The 23,137-nt window shown below is 50.7% G+C and overlaps 1 protein-coding gene across 3 annotated transcripts in view; it reads right to left on the bottom strand.

The window, feature by feature from the left end:
* Nucleotides 1-23,137, bottom strand: part of KSR2 (kinase suppressor of ras 2) — an 87,657-nt gene that overhangs the window by 14,844 nt on the left and 49,676 nt on the right. For all 3 annotated transcript variants that reach the window (XM_054288592.1, XM_054288595.1, XM_054288594.1), the window contains 7 exons: nucleotides 22,224-22,342; nucleotides 19,475-19,643; nucleotides 17,186-17,227; nucleotides 16,796-16,862; nucleotides 15,246-15,294; nucleotides 14,121-14,488; nucleotides 395-491 (listed from right to left, as the gene is read on the bottom strand). In XM_054288592.1, coding sequence (XP_054144567.1) covers nucleotides 395-491; nucleotides 14,121-14,488; nucleotides 15,246-15,294; nucleotides 16,796-16,862; nucleotides 17,186-17,227; nucleotides 19,475-19,643; nucleotides 22,224-22,342 — 911 coding nt within the window. The remainder of the gene's footprint in view (nucleotides 1-394; nucleotides 492-14,120; nucleotides 14,489-15,245; nucleotides 15,295-16,795; nucleotides 16,863-17,185; nucleotides 17,228-19,474; nucleotides 19,644-22,223; nucleotides 22,343-23,137) is intronic.

The raw sequence follows: 23,137 nt of genomic DNA, 5'->3' as shown, positions 1-23,137 counted from the left end.
TGTATTCCATGATTATTACATTTTTTTTCCAAGAGGAAAGGAATACCCCACCAGGAACTCCCCCAGAGCAGCAATGCTGGATTTAAACACCTGAAATTCCAGCAGGGAAGAGGAGCAGCAGCCAGAATGAGCCCCAAGCACAGGGAGCCCATGGAAGCTTTGGTGCCACTCCAATTCAGCCACAGGAGATAGGTCAAAGACACCTGGATTCTAAAACCAAGGAGTTCTGTCCTGCCCAGAATCCTTGGATTTTAAAGCCAAGGAGTTCTGTCCTGCCCAGAATCACTGGATTTTAAAACCAGAATCCTTGGCTGCTCCTCCCCTGCTCCCCAGAATGACTGGACTGGGCTCCTGGCTGGGTTTTCTGCAGAATCCAGACCCCACCAGATCATACCTTCACAATTTCTTGTGCTATCTGCCTCGTCTTGTTGACATCCAGGACAATTTTGGCGTCCCTCACCACGGAGTAGAGAGTCCGTCCTTTACACAGGCTGGAAGAAAAGGGAAAGAGAAGTTACAAGCCCTCCTGGAGAAACAGCCCCAAATCATAAATAATTAAATAAATAATCACAGGATTTGGGGCACATTTTGGGCCCCTGGCTGGAGGCAGGTTGAGGATTCTGCAGGGAACTGGGGGCTCTCCCAGTTTGGCACTGGGAGGGAGCTCTCAGCGCTCCTGGTTCATCCTGGTGGCACCACTGTGGTGGCACAAAGGACAACCTGGGCTGGCCCCTGGCTTTTGCCTGTGTCCCAGACCAGAGCAAACCCCCTGGTCCTCCCACCTCTGAGTTTTTGTGCAGAACTGGCCGTGGCTCCCCCTTCCTCCTCCTCCTCCTCCTCCTCCTCCTCCCATGGGATCCAAAGCTCACAGATGTAAAATGAGTCAAAAGAGGAAAGACAGGGAGGGGGGAAAAAAATCCCCCAACCCAACCCCATGCACTGTACAATGTCCTCCAATTTTCCTTCTCGTACCAATTACAGTAAAATCTATTTACAGAGCCTTAATTACCAAAGGCAGCTGGATGGGGGGGGAAGGGGGGGGATGGATATAAACCAATTAAAAATATATTGACATTTGAATATCATAATGGAGGACGTGGGTGGCTGCTGCCTCGACTCCCGCCCACAAAAAAAAGAGCTTTTTTTTTTGCTTTTCTCTATCCACCCACGCTCATTCCAGGCAACTTTGGAAAGATGAGACTGGATACCTGTGCCTGGGAAATGAAACACCCGGCACACAGCTTGTTAAAGAGGTTTGGTGGCTGCAGATGTTGATTTGATTCTGTTCTGGTTAACAAATTTAAAGTTCTTGGGTTTCATTCCACTGCTCTCCCCCAGCTCGCCTCCACTGCTTTCCCTTCTTCCAGTTCCTCCTGCCCTGGGAATTCCAGCATGCACTTGTTTGGATTCAACCCCTGGGAGAGGTTTTGTCCTTTTTGGGTGAAAATAATCACAGAATCATAAAAGAGAATCACAGGATGGTTTGGGTTGGAAGGGACTTGAGGGACCATATAATTCCAGCCCTCTGCCATGGGCAGGGACACCTTGGATGGGGCTTGGAGCAAACTGGGATAAAGAAAGTGTCCCTGCCCATGGCACAGGGTGGAATGGGATGAGCTTTAAGGTCCCTTCCCACCCAAACCCATCCATGAGTCCATGAAACCCAGAAGAACCCCCAAACTCCAGAAGCTCACGGATACAAAAGATCCTCCTGCTCCACATCGCTCCATGGGCAGGGAGCAGAATTTTCAGAACAAGCAGTGAAACAGAAATGGAATCAATTCCCACATCGCATGGGTTTTGGAAAGACAACAGCACCCTTTCCTGACTGGAAGCATTAGGAATTGTCCTGCTGGGCACAAGTGAGCTGCACTGGGGATTTAGGGCATCAAATGCTTCCTCAGGGATGGTTTTCCTTGCTCAGGTGTCCCAGCACCTCCCTGAGCATCCCAGCTGGATTTATCCCCGAGGCAGCTGCACTCCCTCTGAACCATCTTCCCATCTCCTGCAGCACTTGGACTGCAGTCAAATAAGAATTTGCTGGAGATTAGGATCCAGGCATTTGGAAATCAGTGATAAAATCCTCGGGTTTCTGTAACCGGAACGAATCAAAGTGTGCAGGATAACTACGGGCATGAATTGTCCTTCCACCGCCTGTGTTTTCCTACACTAATTTGACAGATAAACCCACCAAGCTGTAAGCTCTGCCACACAACAGCCTTCTGCCACCTCCATGACCTGCCTGCACACACTGGAGTTTTCCCAGCCCTTCCCAACCCCTGGAAAACACATTTTCTCCCAGAGAAAACCTTTTTTACAGCCAGTTGTCTGTGATCTGAATTGGTCACAAATTGACACTGGAAATACAATGAGTGGATTAGCACTGGAACGGGGCTGGATTCCAGCCCTACAGCGAGTTAAGATCAGCTGTTTTCCTGGTAAAGGGTTGTTTAGAGGAAAATCCTCCCATTTCTGCTTATCTGAACTGCTGAGATAACCCCGAGAGCGGAGCTTGCAGCCCTTTCTGGTGAGATTCCCATCTTTCCACTTCATTTACAGGATTTCCAAATCCTCCCCAGCGGATGGAGCCACTGCAGGGGGACAGCCAGACCTGGGCTGGTGGCACCAGGACATGTCCCTGCCACCTCTGCTCCTCAGACCCTGGCAGAGCCATCAAAGCAGCCCAGGTGCTTCTCCCCTCCCCTGGATGAATAAATCCGAATGAATTCACCGAGCGCCCGCCACCGGCACATCCGACGCTTCTTGCTGGATAAGGAGCTGCCAACGTGGAGATAAAGCCTGGTTGATACCTTTTATGCAGCACCTGAGCCCATTCAGCCACCACCTGCAGAACCTTTTCATGGCACAGCTCCACAATTCCGCTTCTCCTCGTTCCTCAATTGCTCCCCATTCGGGCAGGACAAAGAGCGGCGCCCGGGGCACGCTCGGAGCCTTCTGCCTTTCCACTTGGAGAGGTCCCTGCTGAGCCTGGCTTTGAGGGACACGGCTGGGGATGACAAGGCCACAAAATGCCTACGCTCGACGCCAAAAACAAGGCAGCTAATTTGCATCTTCAGATGGATCCTGGGTTATTCAATGCTGAAGTGAAAACTCATAAGAAATTCTCGTCTCCTTCTCCCAAACTTCTCCGTCCCACCTGGTGGCAGAGCAGGTTGATGGCACGTGCCCCAGTGCCATGAGGTGACCAAACAGCATCCAGAGCTGAGGGGTGGCTGGGACAGAGATGCAGAGATCCTTCTGAGAATCCTCAGGAGTGCACCTCATCCCATGGCACATCCATATCCACGTCCCGGTGCCTTTCCCGGCATCAGGGCAGGCCCAGCCCCATCCTGCTGCAGATGTCACTCTCAATTCAAAATGAGTTTTTGAAGTGTTCAGCCAAGCAAGCCAAATCCCAAATTGCTTTATAAACATTCTGCATTCCCATCGTGGGCTGGAGACATCAGCAGCGGGAGCAAAGCCAAGGCGGCTCGCAGAGGAACAATTTGGGATGAGGGAGGAAGAGCTGGAGCGCTGCCTCTGGGTGTTTGTGCTGTTCCATGGGAAAACAGCCTCATCCCTCTTCCATCCCTTGGGGTTTTTTACCCCTCTCTGCAATATTGATGGTCATCAGCTCTGCACTGGTGGCCAGCACCTCTGCATTGGTGGTCATTGTCTCTACATTGATGGCCATTACTCCTACACTGGTGGCCAACTGGTGACAATAACCTCTACACTGATGGTCATCATGTCTCCACTGATGGCATCACCTTTACATTGACGGCCACCACCTCTATACTGATGGTCAATGTCCCTACACTGGTGGCCAACACCCCTGCATTGGGGGCCATTGTCTTTACATTGATGGCCATTACTCCTACACTGGTGGCCAACACCTCTGCTTTGATGGCCACCACCTCTACACTGGTGGCAATCACGTCTACACTGGTGGTCTTCAAGTCTACACTGGCGGCCATCACCTCTGTACTGATGGTCATTGTCTCTACACTGGTGGCCATTGCCTCTACCTTGATGACCACCATCTCTGTCCTGGTGACCATCACCTATACAGTGATGGTCGTCACCTCTACATTGATGGCCATCACCTCTACACTGATGATCATCACCTCTACCTTGATGGCCACCACCTCTACAGCGATAGTCATCACCTCTACATTCATGGCAATCAATAAGTCAATGGCCAACACCTTTCTGTTGATGGCCAACACCTTTACACTGATGGTCATCACCTCTACACTGACGGCCACCACCTCTGCTCTGGTGGCCATAATGCTACATTCATGGCCAACACCTCTGCAAGGATGGAGGTTCCATCCTGTCCCCTGCTCAGGAGCAGGGATCATCCTGAGCCAAGAGTTGTGGGGCACATTCCATCACTCCAGGAGCTTTGTGCTTCCCTTCCCTCTTCCCATCCCCATAAATGCCCATTCAATTAAAGAAGTGATAAATGCCAGACCCGGGGAAGTTCATGCTGGGATATGGATTTATAGGGAAGCAGCTCGGATACCATGGAGACAGCCAGCACTATAGACCCAGGGGAGACACCGGAGAAGAGAGCGAGGTGGGGAATTAATAAAAAATGCTTTAATATAAAAATACCTCTGCTCCCAGGTTACATCTGTGCTGGAAGAAAAGACACAGCAAAGGATGCTTGGATGCTCCCACATTCCCCAGCAGTTTACCCACTTTGAGGTTTTCATGGAAAAAGGATCCTTTGGGGAATGTTAAGAAAGAAACAGCAACAGGAACCACTGAGCCAGGACTTATTTGATTTCATTTGAGCAGGACCAGAGAGGGAAAGAAGGAGCTCTGCACATTCCAGCACGTTCCTGACTTATTTAGGAAGTTTTCCAGCTGCTCCCATATATTGGCTTGTTTTTCTCTTTTCCCGGCGTCTAGCAACAGTTATTTTGGAACTCAACAGCTCCTGAGGTGTTTCACACAAAGGAAAATTGAACAAGGCTGTAAGAACAGCAATGGGAGAGCTTTAGGTTCATTTTTATCCCGAGGTTTTGTTTTCCTCTAAATGGATAAGGAATTTCACCCCCTTGATTCTCTGCCAATGCCAGAGCCAGCAGTGGCAGCATCCAGGCTGAAATTCCTCAGCCCTCTACATCCAAACTTCACAACCATGACCAGGGAGGAAAAATTAGGATATGAGGGAAAATTTCTTCACTGAAAGGGTTGTCAAGCCCTGGCACATCCCTGGAGTCCCCATCTCTGGAGGATTTAACAGCTCCGTGTGGATGTGGCACCTGGCGACACGGATCAGTAGTGGCCTTGGCAGTGCTGGGGGAATGCTTGGAATTGATGATCTTAAGGATCTTTTCCAATCCAAACAATTCTGTGCTTTAACAGAAGCAGCAGCCAAAACTCAGTGCCAGAAAAGGCGTGACCTGAGCATCCAGCAGATCCCAGCCCCTCCAGGCTGGAAATACTCATCTCACCCAATCCCATTCCAACTGAACCCAATGGGAAGATGGGGAATTCAACTCCTGCCATTTCAAGCAGAGCCCATGTCCCCATCCTGGAGATGGCAGAGACCCTCCTGCTCCTCATGGAGGAGTCTCTGCAGAGCCAAACCAGCAGGAGGAAACAGAAAAACCCTGGAGAGCCAACGCTCCCTTCATCCCGCCCTCTCCAGCCGATGGAAGCACCGGCTTTTGATGGATATTACTTAGGCAGCAAAATTTCCCTGCCGGCAGCTGGCACGCGAGATAACTACAGCCAAACCACAAGGGCTGCAGGAGGAGGAGGAGGAGGAGGAAAAGGAGGAGGAGGGGGATCTGCCTCCCCGAAAAGTAGCTCCAACTCCATCATCGCCTCGGAAAAAAACAAGTTCTTTGGAAAAAGCCAACTCCATGCATTTTTATTTGGAGGAAATAGAGGAGACGAGCTCTTCTCCAGCTGCGGGGAGAAGAGCTCGGAGTCAGGTGAATGCAAAGCAGCCCCTGGGGCTTAGCTAAAGCCAGGCTTGCAAACAAGTCATCCGAAAAAGCTCCGTGCTCCAGGTGCCACTTGCTGCCTTTGGAAAGGACGCGCTCGGAATCGGCTCCGAGAGGGAGGGTTGGGTGCACAGGGATGAGTGGAGGCGCCTCGACCTCCTTGTCTCTGATATATTCTCTGCGCTGTTCTGAACTTCAGGAAGGAAAATAAATTCTTTTAAAAGACCTTTTGGAGAAAGGAAAGAAACTTTGGATTGAGCCGACTGCTTCCCTGCAACCACTTCGGAATAGTAATAATGATCATTATTAATAAAAAAGTTAATGCTGCTGTGGCAGGAAGGATCTGTTTCTTTGGCTAGGCACGGTGCCAGTACATGGATCCCCCCACAGGCAGCCCTGCTCTGTCCCAAAGAGGATCCCAGGCACTGAGGATGCTCAGAAAAAATCAGGAAAGATGCTGGGATGTCACTCAACAGGGGCGGGAAGAGCTGGCACGAGCGGAAGGGCTTTTTGGGATCATCTCTCAGCGGGGCACTTAATCAAAGGCATTTCCTTAAATCCCTTCCTCTCCAGCACAGCGAATCCCGCTGCGTTAAGCACTTTCCCGGAGAAATCAGGGCCAAACCGGCAATACTTCCATGGCATTTGGAAACACTCTTAAGGCACAAAGGAAAACTTTTCCCCTGGAGCATCCTCCACATTAAGGAGCTGCTGGCGGCGGGGATTTGATGCTCCAGTGGGTAAGGAAAGCTTAGCCAGCCCCACATCAAACACAGAGGATCAAGCTGCTGCTTTTCCCCATTCCCAACCATCCTCTGGCTCGGGATATTCCCTCCCCAAGCTGCTGCCTGCCCGTGGAAGATATATCCAGGTTTAATGTATATATTAATTCACATATCGATTTTGCCATTGTCAGTCGTTATCAAGATTTATCCGGGCTGATGGGCTGGCATCGATTGGCAGGGAGTGCATTCCCACGGGTCAATCCATTCTGATCCACAGCCTGGCATGAAGTCGATCCCTATTTATTATATGATCTACGAGCTCCATTAACTGCCAGGGAAGGGAATGCAGCGGAAAAGTAGGAAAAGGGAAAACAACAGAGGCAGAGGAGAAGGGTCCGGGTCCCGAAGTGTCAGGACCCAGAACATCCCTCTGGCTGTCCTGAGCAGCCAAGACCCCTGCCAGGAGGCTCAGAGACCCTGGCACAGAGCCCAAAACACCTGTGGGTTTGATTATGACCCGTGGAGCAAATTACCAACCTTATATGAAGATCAGCAAGCCACAGCAGTTTAGGTAGAATACTAGTGAAGTTATCACGGGGTGGAAAAGTAGATTTTGGGGTTTTGGTATGGGGGTTCAGGAGGCAAGATGGAGGAACTGGGTGTGTCCAGCCTTTCTCCTTCTTCTTCTTGGCCTCCATCTTCTGCTGTGATGTTGGCACTTACAGATTGGTTTAGAGTAGAAGCTCACTGTCTAACATAGGTGATAGGTATTGGAAAGTTATTGTAAACATTGTACACGTAGTTTTTAGTATAAAGACATAACACTGCCCTGGGGGCAGGCAGAGTGCCTGGAACTGTCCTGCTGGATGGACCTCGGCAGGGCAGGAGAAAATTTTTTATAGATAAGAAACAATGAACAACCTTGAGACCGAGATATGAAGAGCTCTGACTCCTTCTTCAAGCACTGGGCTGGGAAAAGAGACTTTGGAACTTTTCTTGGGTTGACTCTGACCAGCTAGAGATCCCGACATCAAAGTGGGTGTTGGAACATGGATGGGGTTAGGGGAGGTAGGATTCCATGGGTTCCCCTCCCAAAATACACCCAGGAGTGGGGAGAGAAGGGCAGGATCCAAAAGACACTTTGGAAATGCTCCAGGATCAAAGCATGGAATAGTTTGAGTGGGAAGAGACCTTACAGATGATCTCATCCCACCCCTGCCACGGGCAGGGACACCTTCCACTGTCCCAGGGTGCTCCAAGCCCCATCCAGCCTGGCCTGGAACCCTTCCAGGGATGGGGCAGCCTGTACCAAGGCCTCACAGGGAAGAATCTCTTCCCAAAATCCCATCTAACTCTGCCCTCTGTCCATGGGAAGCCATTCCCTGTGTCCTATCATTGCATGGCTCCAGCCTGGCATGGAGGAAAAACAAGGTGGCAACTCTGTGCCTCAGTTTCCCTACCACAGAACATGATTTAGAGCTTCAATTCCCAGCACAGGAAGGATGGATGGGAGGATTTCATTTTAAGTCCATTGTGGAGGAAAATCCAATTTCATAGAACCCTACAATGGTTTAGGTTGGAAGAGACCTTAAAAATCCTCTCAATTCCAACCCTTGCCATGGGCAGTGATGCCACTCAGGTTGCCCAGGGCTCCATCCCTCCTGACCTCGTTGTTCCCTCAATTTGTGGTTTATTAAAGCTCAAAAAACAATTTGGATGCCCTGGAGGGAACAGGGAGCTGGCTGCAAGCACCACGGAGCATCCACAGGGAAAAACCAGACCCCCCAGTCTGTTCCATCGTAAGTGCCACGGCTTCCACCCTTCCCCTTTCCTCCCATCATTCAAATCAGGTTGAATATCCCCAGCTTCCTGAGCATTAAGATTTGCAAGCCCCAAATCCTTCCCAGCTGGGCTGTGCCTGTAAAGGTCAGGAGATCTGGCACTGGGAGAGGCTAAAGCTGAGCTTTGTCCAGAGGGAGCAAGCTCCAGGGATGGGAGAGCATCCCTTGTGAAGGGCTTGTTCCTCCCAGCAGCAGAGCCAAACATTAAATATTGGCAAAATCCAGCATGGAAATCTATTATAAAATCAAAGTAAACCCCAGTATTTGGTCCATGCACTAAAGTTATCTATGAATAAACAGCTGAAGTGCTTTGGATATTCCTCCCATCCCTCACCCTCATGTCTTCCCTGTTAATTAGTGCCAGGGAATGTGCTCCTGTCATTAAAACCTGCTTTCCACAGAGAAAAAAGAGCAAACTCTCATTTCATCTTCGGTATCTCATGTAAGGACAGGGACTGGGTTTATCTCCACCCCCTCCCCACCACCAGCAGCTCCAGGGAAGGGTTTAGGAGCTGCTCCCTCTCCAGCAGAAACCTTCCAAGTTCCTCTGCTCCAAAGGCACTTTCAACAAATTAATTCTCTTTACACAGTTCTGCCAAGGTCAGGTTAATTCCTAATGTTCCTCAGTGTTCTCCTTGGTCTTCCCAGCAGGGACATAAATCATGGGCACACAGCCCTGGTGGCATCACCAGTGGCACCCTGGACAGTTGGAGTCACCCTGAAGTGACGAGAGAGGGGTCAAATCCCAGACTCCTTGCACAAGGTCCAAAAGTCTCATTGGAGATTTTAACTAAAAACCCAAGGAATCCTGAAAAAGCTACCCCAAATCCCCCTCACAAGCCAGTGTGAGCTCAAAGCCCAGGCAAACTCCAGCTCAAACCTTCTCCCAGACTGGATAACCTCTCTCCCTTCTCCCAAACAACATTTCCAACCACCAGGAGCCCCAGGGAGCTGCATGCAGTGTGCTGAACCCCTGCTTCCACTACAGACCCAAGGAGCACCTGGAAGCATCAATAAGCATTCAAATCCCCCCTTTTTTCATCAGGATGGACACCCAGAATCCTAAAATGTGGGAGTCTCTGCTTTCATGGGTGGCTGGAGTCATTTTATCAGGATTAGGAAAGGGCTTTATCCTTGGAAGGCCCCTTGGGTGGCTGAGGCTTTACCTCTGCTCCTGCTTTGGGGACCAGGAGCCCCAGGGAGCTGAGTTTACCCAGGCCTGGCTTTGTTATGCTCCCCAGCACCAAAACCAACCCATTATTCCAACAAAAGGAGTTTTTCCAGCCCTTCTATCCCTCCCAGCCGAGGACTCCGCCGCCGTTTCCCGCTCAAAGCACCGAGGCTCAAAGCACCCACTCCCGCTCCAGACTAATTAAGATGGATGTTGATTGTCCCCAGTGCTCATTACCCAAGAGAAAACCCATTAGCAGCTCTGATGGAACCGTTCCTTGCGCTCGCCACCTCCCACTGCTGAAAAATGCTGGACTTCTGCTTTTCTGTCGGGTTAAGAGACAGGAGTCATGGAATGGTTTGGGTTGGAAGGGACCTTAAAGCCCATCCAGTGCTACCCCTGCCATGGCAGGGACACCTCCCACTGTCCCAGGCTGCTCCCAGCCCCAATGTCCAGCCTGGCCTTGGGCACTGCCAGGGATCCAGGGTGGGCACCCTGTGCCAGGGCCTGCCCACCCTGCCAGGGAACAATTCCCAATTCCCAATATCCCATCCATCCCTGCCCTCTGGCACTGGGAGCCATTCCCTGTGTCCTGTCCCTCCATCCCTTGTCCCCAGGGTCTCTCCAGCTCTCCTGGAGCCCCTTCAGGCCCTGCAAGGGGCTCTGAGCTCTCCCTGGAGCCTTCTCTTTTCCAGTCTCAATCCCACTGTTTTTATCATTGATGAAGATATTAAACAGTGCTGGTCCCATTTATCCCTAAAAAAAATGTTAATATAGTGTCATATATCCCTAAAAACGTTAATAATGTGAAATCATATCTTTAACCCCAACTCTCCCACCCTCAGCCAGCTGCTGCCTCAGTTTCCCCTTCCATTTTTTCCCCCCTGTGGGCCGTGCTGTTTGGATGGGGAAATTTCTTTGTGCTAATGAGACGATCCCTGAATATCACAGGCAATCAGGAAGGAAAACGTCGGGATGGGGAAAAGTAAAAATAAACCCAGCTATAAATAACCAACCCCCTTCCGGCAGCGCCGGTGGCACGGCGTGGTGAAGCCCCTTCCCAGGGACACACAGCTGCTCCCCGACGTGCAGGGAAACGGAGATTTCTGCAACAGCCACAAGGAATTGCTGGGATTTTGTGGGAAAAACGGCCTCGAGTGGCCACTTGTGGGCTCCCGGGGGAAAAGTGGTGACCCAGAAAGTCCTGCCCTGGGAATGGGCACAGGGAGGGTGGGGAAATCCTGGTATCCTGGGTTCACAGCCATAATCCCCTCCTCAGGCAGCTGGGAATTATTTGCCCCACTCTAAACAAAGCCTGGTTTAAAGTTATTCCCATAAACCTGCGAGGAAATCTCAGGTTCCTTTGGGAATGTCTCATTTGAAGAGTGATGCTCACCCAGTGCCACCTCCTGGACCATTCCCAGGATCCTGGACATTCCACACTGTCCCCTTCCTATCTCATTCCCTACAACACCCTAGCAGCAGCTCTCATGGCAGAAAAGCCCCCAGGGTGTCACCTCCATTAGGAAAAACCTGAAATGTCCCATTGGAAGAGTGGGAATGTCCCATTGGAAGAGTGATGCTCTCCCAGTGCCACCTCCTGGACCATTCCCAATATCCTACACCATTCCCAGGATCCTGGACATTCCCACACTATCCCCTTCCATTCTCATTCCCTACAAACCCAAGCAGAAGCTCTCATGGCAGAAAAGCCCCCAGGGTGTCACATCCCTTTGGAAAAACCTGAAATGTGGATGGGAGGGAAAGCTCCACATGGTGAAAAGACTTTCCCCACACCAGAGACTTCCCAAAAATGTTCAGCCAAGGATGAACCAGACAAGGAGTGCCAGCACAAGAGCAAGGAAGCATCCTCGGATGTAGGGATTGGATCAGACATAAGGAAAAGTTTTCCCCAGTGAGGGTGGGCAGGTCCTGGCACAGGGTGCCCAGAGCAGCTGTTTCCTATCCAGGTTTCTCCAAGCCCTGTCCAGCCTGGCCTTGGGCACTGCCAGGGATCCAGGGGCAGCCACAGCTGCTCTGGGCACCCTGTGCCAGGGCCTGCCCACCCTGCCAGGGAACAATTCCTAATTCCCAATATCCCATCTAACCCTACTGTCCTTTGGTTTAAAGCTGATATTGGTTCAATTTTCAAAGGATGCAGATAAAAGTGGGTTGTAGGAACAAGCAAACGATGCCTGGAAATGTTGTGAGCTTGGGTTATATTTTGGGCAATTTAATACATTTACATTTTGACCTTAAAAAACAAGACCAAGTGCAGCTGGAAGAGGAACAGGACGAGCAGAGCTCCACGTTCCTCACATTAATTCACCAGGTTGCAGCAGCACACAGACTGATTTTGTCCAGCTGTCAAAAATGGCACCTTTCTGCCTTTACAGAAAGACCCATTTGAATAGAAAATGGAAGAGAAAACATTCCCGGGCTCAAATTAAAAAAATAAAAGAAGAAAAATTTTAAAAAATCAAGGAATAAATGTCCCAGGTTTTGCTATTGAATAGCCCTGAAAAGCTGAGCAAATGGGGGCTGCAGGGGGACGGGATGGAGACGCCGCCTTTTCCTTTGGGAACGCGCTGTGACACACGGATGGGGGCTCTGACTCATCCATCAATACATGTGTTTGCACACTTTCCCAAAAGCTTTTGGCCTGGAACTACCCAATAGATGGAAACGCTGCGGAATTTTCCCCAGATGGCTCATTTTTGGTCCCCGAATAAAAGGCGTTGTTTTTTCCAGTCGCCAGCTGGGGAGAGCTGGTCCCATTTTGGAGTCACCCTGACCCCTGAGGGTGAAACCCCAAAGGCAGACACTATCCCCCAAACCCACCCGAGCAGGGGTGATGTAACACAAATTTGGGGTGAAACCCTTTTGTTTTGGACAAAGAGGGAGCAGAACACCTGCAGAGCCGCCCCATCTGGGATCAGGGACTGGGAGGTGCCACTTTCAAGGGAAAATTAGGGACATTAGGGAAAGATGATGCAATATTTCATCACTGATGGCTGTTGGTGCCATTCCACTGCTTTTTGAAATGCTGCCAGGAGGAAAATTCAACCTCACCTTGGAGAAACTTCTCTGGGAGAAAATAACCTGGGTGGGATGAAAAACAGGACTGTGTCCAGTCCATGGCTGAAAGCATGGTCTGGAGGTGAAGGAAATCACAGAATTCCCTGGAACAAATGCATTTCCCATGAAAACAGCTGCTCTGGGAGAAGTTGCAGCCACTTTGCCTTCAGGCCAGATGGGATTTTTTGCCCAACCAAGCGTGGATTACACTGGGAGACTCTGTGCTGCATTCCCATTGAGAATGGGGTGAGGGCAGGTATTTAGGAATGCCATGAGACCAAGAAAGCTGTGGAGGTGTTGGGTGGTCTGGAAGCCCCCAAATCCCACCTCACTACCCTGAGAGTTGCAAGGAGCCTCCCAAACTTCCAGGGCCTGAAGGGGGTCCAGGAGAGCTGGAGAGGGAGTGGGGACAAGGGAGGGAGGGACAGGACACAGGGAATGGCTCCCAGTGCCAGAGGGCAGGGCTGGATGGGATATTGGGAATTGGGAATTGTTCCCTGGCAGGGTGGGCAGGCCCTGGCACAGGGTGCCCAGTGCAGCTGGGGCTGCCCCTGGATCCCTGGCAGTGCCCAAGGTCAGGCTGGAATAACCTGGGGTAGTGGAAGGTGTTAAAGCCCTGGATTGGCTTTAAGGTCTCTCCCACCCTAACCCAAACCATTCCATGATTCCATGTTGCTTCATGCCACTGGATAAACAAACCATTCCTGCCCAGAACTCCTCTCCTACAGAAGAATGACCTGCCTGGACAGACTTTTGGATTTGCTGTGTCCTCCACACCACAAATCCCAGCACGTGGAGAATATGGATACAGCACATGGAGAGCATCCCTTCCTTAGGGGAGAAAACTCAACACAACAGCACCACTGGACTAGAGGAAAAAAAGATGGGGAAAACGTCGTAGACAACTTTTATGAAAAATCCTTTCCTTAAGATTTTTCCTTCTGAGAAGCTGAGAAGCCTCAGGAACAAAATGTAAACATTGATTATCTGCCGCTGTGGAATGCAACATGTGCATCTGTGATTGGTCTCATGTTGGTTTGTTTGTAATTAATGGCCAATCACAGTCAGCTGGCTCGGACTCTCTGTCCAAGACAGAAGCTTTGGTTATCATTCTTTCTATTGTGTTCTTAGCCAGCCTTCTGATGAAATCTTTTCTTCTATTCTTTTAGTATAGTTTTAATGTAATATATATCATAAAATAATAACTCAAGTCTTCCGAAACATAGAGTCAGATCCTGGTCTCTTCCCTCAACCTGAGACCCCTCTGAACACCATCACAGGAAAACGCATTTTTCGGACGGAGAAAACAAATTTTTGGACAGAAAGAAACAACCCCAACCTGGTGATGATGGCGAGGTGGGGAGGGCTCATGCAGGCCCCCATGAAGAGCACCACGTTCTCGTGTCGGGTCTGGCGGTAGGCCATGACCTCCCTCTTGAAGGCCTTGAGCTGGTCCTCGTTGTCGCGCTCGATGTCGATGAGGCGGATGGCCACCTCGCCATGCCAGCGCCCGTGGAACACCTGCCCAAAGCGGCCCTTGCCGATGAGCTCGCCGATCTCCAGCTGCTCAAAGGGGATGTCCCACTCCTGCAGGAAGATGCTGGTCTGGCTGGCCTTGCGCGGGAAGTTGCGCGCCGAGAGCAGCGACAGGTTCATCTCCTCAAAGTCGTCTTCCGACTCCTGCACCTCCTCGGCACCTTCCTCATTCTGTGGTGGGCAAAGGGCATGGGGAACCATAAACCAGGGAGGAAACTGCAGGAAAAACCCCACTGACCCAATTCCTGCTTGTTCAGACCCAGAGGAACCAGGTAGGGGCCTCCCAACACCAATGGAGCAACCCCGTTCTACACAAAGTTAGCAAAATCCCAGATTTGCATAGAATCATGGAACCCTTTAGGTTGGAAAAGCCATCTGGGATAGACTCCAACCCTTCCCCAGCATGGCCAAGGCCACCACAAGCCCATGTCCCCAGGTGCCGCATGCACAGGGCTTTACATCCCTCCAGAGCTGGGGACTGCACCGCTTCCCTGTGGAGCCATTTAACCTCATCCTGGGGCTAAATTTAATATTGTGACCCATCAGAGATTTAATTAATTTGTCTTAAAACAGCTTCATCCTCCCCTGGTTGAGCTGTGCTCTGTTAATTCCCATTATTCCCAGACCCCTTGATGTTCCATTAAGGCTTCCTACAGGATTTACAACACCCCTTAAAAGCTCCATCCTCATCTTCCCTCTCCTTTCCTTCCCTCCCAGCGCATTTTTAATGCCTCCTAAAAAACCTCATTGAATTCCAAACTTGAAGCCCAGGAGGGTCCCTCTCCATGGGGTGGGGACACGGATGCCTGGACTTTAATTCAATTATCAGCAATTCCACTGCACAGATGGGAAACGTCTCCATTTCCTAGGAAATGTGCCCCAAGATATCCTTAAAACCAAGGCCCATTAAGCACAGGAGCCATCTCACCTCCGAGGTGGGCTCCACTTCAATTTGAAGCAATGGGTTTCCTTCCAGGCTGTTAAAAGAATTATGGAATTAACACCATGGAAAAACACCGGGATCTGGGGAGCAGTCCCTCTTCCTGCCCCAGGGATAAAGGGATCAGAGAGGAGAAGCTGTCACTAACCCAGGGAAAGGGACAGATTTACCCCCCCACACTGATTCTGACCACACTTGAGGCATTTTCAGGGATTTCTAAGATTTTTTTGCAACAAACCCCAGCCAAAGTAGAAGTGCAGAAGGAAGGAAAAGGAATTTTTCAATAATTTTGGAGAAGTAGAGGGTTCAAAGATCCTCTCTCTGCAGTAAAGCACCCAAATCTGACTGGTTTTCCGGTTCTTTTCCTTCCCTGTTCACTCAGCACCTCCCACCCCCAGGCCCATGATTGGGGTCTGCTGCTCCTGATAATTAACGGGAAATTAGGGAAATTCTGAACGAGGGATCAGCTGGAACAGCTCGGGTGCCTTCAAACATCATATAAATATATTATAAATTATTATTATTAATCTCTTCCCAGGGGAATTACGCTCCCAGGCCACTCGGACATGGCGATCCTACAAGTCCTATCCCATTCCACAGCCACTAAAAACTATAAATCCCAGGATCCTACAAAAAAGGAGTAAATCCTGGTATTTTGAGCAGCTTGGGAAGCCCAAGTGGCTGCAAAACATCTTCATGGATGGGTGGTTTGCAGGAGCAGCCAGCTCCTCATTGCTATCCCAGGCACGGATTCCAGAGGATCCAGAGATGTTTAACCCAGCCAAGCCCAGGATGGCTCCCACAGGATGTTTTCAGTGTTGGGGGAGGCAGAGGGAGTCACAGATTTTGGATATTGAAAGCTGTTCCTCCCCAAAAATCCTGTCCTGACACCTTAATTTAGGCAGGGGGGGGAAAATGGGCTTTGGCTTAACCATTTTTCCATGAATTCCCAAGGGACAGTGGTTCCATCCTTTGCTCCACTGGATCCTCGGTGGAATTTGGAGAGTGTGGATGAACCAGCCACAAACTGGGGCCAGACCTGATCCCTTAAACCCCTGGCTTGTGAAATCCTTCCAAAATGGCCTTTAGAGCAAGGATCAGGAGGAACAGAGCAGTGGAATGTCACTGCTGGAGCAGCACAGGCTCCAGGACATCAAGGAATGATGGATTTGGGCTCGACCTGCTGGGGAGGGATGGTTCTAACACTGATAAGATGCTGCTTTTCCCAACTTTCAGCTTAAACTTTATTGTGCTTGAAAATATTGGAAGTGGCGAAGATATGCTGGTTATCTGCTTTTAATTTAATTATAATTCAATTATAATTTAATTAATCCTTTGGGCTTGGGCTTTTTAGACTGAAATCTGGTTTTTTTTCCTAGCAGTGAAGAGCTGTGAGTTATAAATTAACCCTTTGCCCTCCTTCTCAACCTTCGAGGGCTCTGGGGTTTTATCTGGAGCACCTGAGCCCCCAAGGCCAGGGGAGCACCCTGGAGGATTTGGGTGCAGAAGGAAGGGGATGGGCAGGGGGAGTCACTCACATGGGGTTGGAGGTGACGGGGTGCAGGACGACCTGTGGGGCTCGGGTCGGCGTCTCAGGCACCACATCTGGCAACAAGAGAGAGGAGTCAGAGACCTCTGGGGGCATCCAGGGGGGTTAAACCCCACCCTGCACCCCCAGGTCTCGTTTAGTGACACCCTGAGTAGGGCCAGGGGTCACTCAGGGCCACCCAACCCTGCAGCATCAATGGGCTTGGAGGAGAAATCCCACCCCAGCACAAATCCAGGGGTTTGGAGGGCTGGCCATGCACCCATGCCCACCTGGAGAAACCCCAGCATCCAAGGAGAAACTTCCAGAGAGCCTTACCCATGTACCCATCCCCACCAGGAGAAACCCCAGCGCCCAAGGAGAAACTTCCAGAGAGTCTTACCTGGGAAAATGAACTGCTGCTTGTACTTGTAGTAATGGGAGGCTGCAAAAGAGGAACAAGGGTTCAACATTGACATGTGGAGCTGAAAAAGCTCCAGCCTGTGCCCAGTTCTTCACCAGGAAACCTCAACCCCAGTTGTGTGAACCCCTCCTGTGTGATCCAACTTCTCCTACTTCCATATCCCCATATGGAATATTTCATATTCCAAAATGGCACTTAGGATGCCCAGGTCAAAAAATTAAGACTTTTTCTGGATTATAACTCAATTTTCCCCCCCACCATCTTCTCTTCTGCACCATTTGGAGAGTGTCAATGTCATCCATGAAGGTTTGGACACCAGTTTGCCAGCAGGGTGAGAGTCCTGGCCCTCAGGTGGGATTTGGGAACCTCTTGGCATCATGGAGATGCCAAGTGATGGGTTTGGAACTGCTGCCCATTTGGGCCACATTCCACCCTTTTTTCCCTTCTTTGGAGCTGTGTCCATCCTGGAAGGAGTTCCAGGAGCCACTATCCAAAACCAGAGTTTGGAGAGGCTCTGGGTGGTGGGACCATCCACTGGCTCCCATCTCCAGCCCAAGGATTGATCCAGGAGCAGGCAGGTCATGGGTGTGAAGAACTCAGAGCTGCTGAGGCCACCAGGGGTTGGCAGCAGCTCAGAAGTCACCTTCTTATCTCCAAGACCCCAAGGGCCATGGCTCAGCTTCCCCCCTGCAGCTCCGAGACCCCAAAGTCCGACCTCAGCCCTGCAGCAGGACCTGAGCCAACATCAAAGGAGCCTGGAAGGTAATTCCAGCAGGGGAAGGTCACCGTGTCACCATTTCCAAGCTCAAATCCTAATCCCTGAGATGATCATCCTGATGGGATAAACCACAGAAAACTTCCTGGCTGGGGAGATGAAATCAGGGTAAGTCCTGCTTTGGATCCCATTCTGCTCCTGACAGGAATAAAACAGGACAGCCAGAAGTGTCCCAGCATCCCAGAGATCTCCTCTTCCTTCACCAGCTCCATTTTGGGAACAGGTGGACACAGTTCCAGGAGTGATGCTGAGCCATTCCCTCCTGGAAGGGACCTTTCCTGGAGCAGCAGTACATCCCAAAGGAAGGCAGACAGGAGGAGCTTTTTTGGGTCATCTTCCATAACTTCTGTGTCCTGCAGCCACCATGACCTCCCTGCCACTCCCACCATCCCTGAAGAGATGGAGCTCCTGGAGCAGATGGATCCAGGTCCAGATTCCATGGGACAAGCCACGTCAGACATTCCCAGAATCATCTGTCACCCCACACACACTGCCAACCCACTGGGGACCCATCACCCCAAAAAAACATCAGGGTGACCCCAATTTACCCTACTAGAGGGAGCAGCCCCTGGTTTCTGTTTGTGCCTGAGGTAAAATGTCATGGAAAATCCATGGAAAATGGAAAATCCATGGAAAAATGGAAAATCCATGCCTGGAAAGTCTTTGTAGCCTCAAAGGCCGCCAAAGTTGGGCTGGCTCCAACCTTGGAGGATTCCACAACTGGATCAAACCTTGGGCTCTGACCCTTCTTCAAGCAGGAGGTTTGACTAGAGACTCCAAACCGGAACTATCCAAAACTCATCTTTCCTCCTCACTTCTATTTCCACCTTCTCCCCACCTGTCGGAATTCAGTACATCCCTCTGGGTGTCCAGAGTTGTTGAGGACCCTGCCGGGGGCTCAGAGACCCTGGCATGCTGCCCAGAACACCTGGGGATTTGATTTTGACCCTTGGAGCAAGTTGGCAACTTTGTATGAGGATGTGAAAGTCACACAGGTTTGAACAGTGTAATAATAAAATGATCACAGGGTGAAAATGTAGATTTTAGGATTTTTGGTATGGGGGTTATGGAGACAAGATGAGGGAACTGGGTGTGTCCAGTCTTTCTCCTTCTTCTTCTTGTTCTCCATTTTCTGCAGTGATGTTGGCACTTTGGGATTGGTTTAGAGTAGAAGCTCACTGTCTACTGCAGGTGATAGGTATTGGGAATTAAGTGTAAATACGTTATATGTAGTTTGTAGTATAAAAGGACAACACAGAGTGCCTGTGGCTGCCCTGCTGAGCAGATCTCAGCTGGGCAGAAAGAAAATTTTATAGATAAGAATTAATAAACAACCTCAAGACTGAAAAGTGAAGAGTCCAGACTCGTTCTTCAGTTGCACGGGCTGACGCAGAGACACCCTGCACATCTCGGGGCAGCATTTATCACCCACCCCCCACATCCCAAGGACACCCCAGGACACAGGTGGGGACACAGGGAGAGGGTGGCATTACCTGGCAGGTTGAACTGCTTCTGCTGGCGCGGGCACTGCGGGGACGGGTGCAGCGGGGACGGCGGGGTGGCGCTGGGCGGCAGCGGCGGCGCCGGCGAGGACGGCGTGGACGACGTGGTGGACGAGGGGTTGCTGCTGGAATCTGGCTGGTAGGGCACTGGGATGTGGTCCTGAGGGACACAGGGAAGGAGAGAAAGGAGAGGAGGTGGTGAGAGCAGTGTTGGTTGGTGTCACTCCAAGGTGCAAAGGACCACGGGTGACAAAGGACATTGCGGCACTCACATTCTCTGAAAAATCACTTCACTCAGGAGTTTTCTCCTGGGAAGCTGAGAAGCCTCAGAAAAAAATGAAAACAATTCTTTTCTCATTTGCTTCTCCAGTGTTTTGCTCCTTTGGAATGTGTTTGGAGATTGTTTACCCACAGGTGATTGTTCCATTGCATTCTGCTGTAAGTTCTTTTGGCTCATTGGCCAATCAGGGCCAAACTGTGTTGGGACTCTAGAAAGAGTCACGAGTTTTCATTATTATCTTTTCAGCATTCTATAAGTATCCTTTCTGTACTCTTTAGTATAGCTTAGTATTCTTTAATATAATATAATATCATAAAATAATAAATTAGCCTTCTGAGAACACGGAGTCAGATTCATCATTCCTTCCCACAAATACAATATGACATCATCCCACCCATTTCTCCCAGAAGTTCTAGAAAACACCCAGAGCTTTTCCCAAAGCTCTTTGTGTTCCCCAAAGCCATTTCCCACCATAAATTGCCTCCTTTCCCAACTTCATCCCCAGCTGAAGGTTCCACAAATCTCCTGGCTCTGCACAGCCACGGCCACCAAAGGCAGAATTGGGGGCACCACCTTAGGGCTTGGTCCTCGGACACAAAAAGTTCCTGCAGAGCTCCTTGGAGCCAAAGCCCAGGGCCTTGCGGGGAGCAGAAGGATCTGGAAGGAGCAGCCAATACATCCCGAGACATTCCTCAGCATTCCTTGCCTCTTCCCACTCAAGGTCATGGATTTTGGGTGCACACTGAGATGGTTGGGAAGGGACCACTAGAGCCAACAGGCAGGAAAACCTGCTTGGATGTCTTAGATCCCAAAAGGAAAATTGAGGCCAGAATTTCTCCCCTTGCTGCCCAACTTGGAGCCACTGAACAGGGTCTGAGCAGTGCTGAGCTTTCCCATCCCCACAGAATTTCCCTCCAAGGTTAAAAAATCTGCACGAGCCTTCCCCAGCAGGTAATTTTGTCCTAATTAATTAATTCTTAAATGAGCTGGGCTTTCCAGGAAAGCCATATTGGTCATCACTCCATGCTCAATAATCTTGGTCAGGTAAATTATTTTTTAAACAACAAGCGGAGGTCAAAACAATAAGATTTCATGGGGTGTTGGAATTAGAGGAATTTAACTTCCAACTCAGGCCATTCCATTATTTTATTCAGGATACCTTTAAAGAAATGCTTTTAGAAATACCAAAGTAAGAAGGGGGCCCTCCTGTAATAAGAATATTTATGGGGGAAATTTCAACCTGAATGGGAGCGCTCAGAACAAAGGCACCACCCCAAAACAACAAAACTAGAGCAGATCTCTATACCAAGAAATTCCTTAAAGGATTTAGGTTTAAAATCAGTCTCCAGGAGCATCTTGGTACTCAGACTTTCCCCAGAGCCAGAAGATGCTGAGGGCAGGAGGAGCTCAGCCAGGCTTTGGGAATTCAGGGTTTTGTTGATCCATTCCCCATCAGGTCAGTGATATCCCTCTTTCTGAGCACTTCCATCCTGCCAACACCTCACCCTGCCCTTCCTCCGAGGAATTTTCCACTGGAGGCCAACAGGCTTTAAATTCCATCAGCACCAGCCCTGTGATGGGTTTATTGTATCAAGGCAGAGCAGGAGTGAGCCAGGTGCTGTCAGGTCTGGCTTGAGCAACTTCGCCAGGGACAATCCAATTCCAGGCTGGTTTTATTTGCAGCAATAAATCTGTTATTTATTGAAGCCTCCACTGGGAGCAGAGACCTCAAACCACCCCAAATTCAGCTTGGACCTAGAGATTGAGAGGCCACAATGGAAGAAAAGTGAGACAGCAGGACCCAGGCTGTTCTGGAAGTGCTGATCCCATTTTATATTTAAAAGAAATAACTTCATTGGGTACATGTTCAGAGAAGGGGCTGAGGGAGCTGGGCAGGGGCTCAGCCTGGAGCAAAGGAGGCTCAGGGGGCCCTTGTGGCTCTGCACAGCTCCTGACAGGAGGGGACGGCCGGGGGGGTCGGGCTGTGCTCCAGGGAACAGGGACAGGAGCAGAGGGAACGGCCTCAGGCTGGGCCAGGGCAGGGGCAGGGTGGGTTTGGGGAAATTCCTCTTGGAAACGGTGGTCAGGCACTGGCACAGCTGCCCAGGGCAGGAGGGAAACCATTTAACAGCCATGTGGATGTGGCACTTGAGGACATGGGACAGCAATGGCCTTGGCAGTGCCGGGGGAGCAACCAAACTCAACTTTCTTAAAAGATCTTTCCCAGCCTGAAGAATTCCAAAGGTGTGGATTGCAAAGAATGCAAAGCTGCAGATATTTGTGTGCAGGGGGTCCTGTCCCTGTGGCAGGGTGTGCACATGGAGGCTCAGGGCTCACCTTGTTGAATTTGCTGGTTTTGGGGGGCTCAGGGCTCACCTTATTGAGTTTGTTAGTTTTGGGGAGCTCAGGTAGGGAGCTCAGGGCTCACCTTGTTGAGTTTGTTGGTTTTGGGGAGCTCACCTTGTTGAGCTTGTTGGTTTTGGGCAGCGTTTGGCTGACGTGCAGGTCCGAGTAGCGCGGGGGCTTCCTCAGGGGGTTGTTGATGTCACAGGGCACCGACTCTGTCCGGACTAACCTCGCTGGATTCAGAAGGGACAGAGGGGAAAAGGGGATGGAGAGGAGGGGGAGAGAGAGGGAAAGACATCAAAGTTCAGCAGGATTGCTCGGGGCCTCCCCGTGCTTGCAAACCGCTCTCCAAAGCGATTCCCGCCGCACTTCCAGCCGGGGACGGCAGCTGAGCTTCGGGATCCTCCTGCACCCCGGCCACAGCCAACCCCCCCGGGGCGTGAGGCAGCAATCTGGGGGCTCCAGCAGCTGCCACGGCCCCTCTGTGAGCCGGGGCTCAGCCAGCACAATCCTGCTTCTTGCTGGAGCGTTTTGGGGTGAAGGGAAGGAGCCGGCTCACAACACTCCCAGCAGGGGGAAAAAGCCAGCCTGAAGGTTGGGGGGTTCAGGAACGGTTTAACTCCAAGATAATGGATTTAAGAGCTGGGTTTGGGATTTTTTTGGTGCGGTGGGGAGGTATTTCAGTGATGCTGAGGCCACCCCAAAGCCATGCTGCTCCTGAAACACACAGCGGGCAGCTCTGGCTCTGGCAACATCACAGCCCCAAATCCCAATTCCTGCCCATCCCAGGAGCCCGATTTTCCCTTCCCTGCCTCCCGTGCAGGGTTTGCAGCAGCTCCGAGCCCGACCGGGGGATCTTCAACCGCTTCCACCCAAATTTGCTGCAAGCGAGGGCATGGGGTGGAATGGAGACTGTAAAATCGCCTCCTCTGAGGTGCCACCAGCACAATCCTTTTCCCCGAGATTAAACCAAGGAGCGGGTTTGGGGAGGGATATTTAACAATTTGACACAAAGGAACAGCTTTAAG

This window comes from Melozone crissalis, unplaced genomic scaffold, assembly GCF_028551555.1.
Source record: "Melozone crissalis strain CALT ecotype California unplaced genomic scaffold, PUWL_Pcris_2 ptg000063l_1, whole genome shotgun sequence".
In the NCBI taxonomy this organism is placed as follows: Eukaryota; Metazoa; Chordata; class Aves; order Passeriformes; family Passerellidae; genus Melozone; species Melozone crissalis.
The sequence above is the reverse complement of the archived record's forward strand: the minus strand, read 5'-3'. Positions and strand labels throughout refer to the sequence as shown.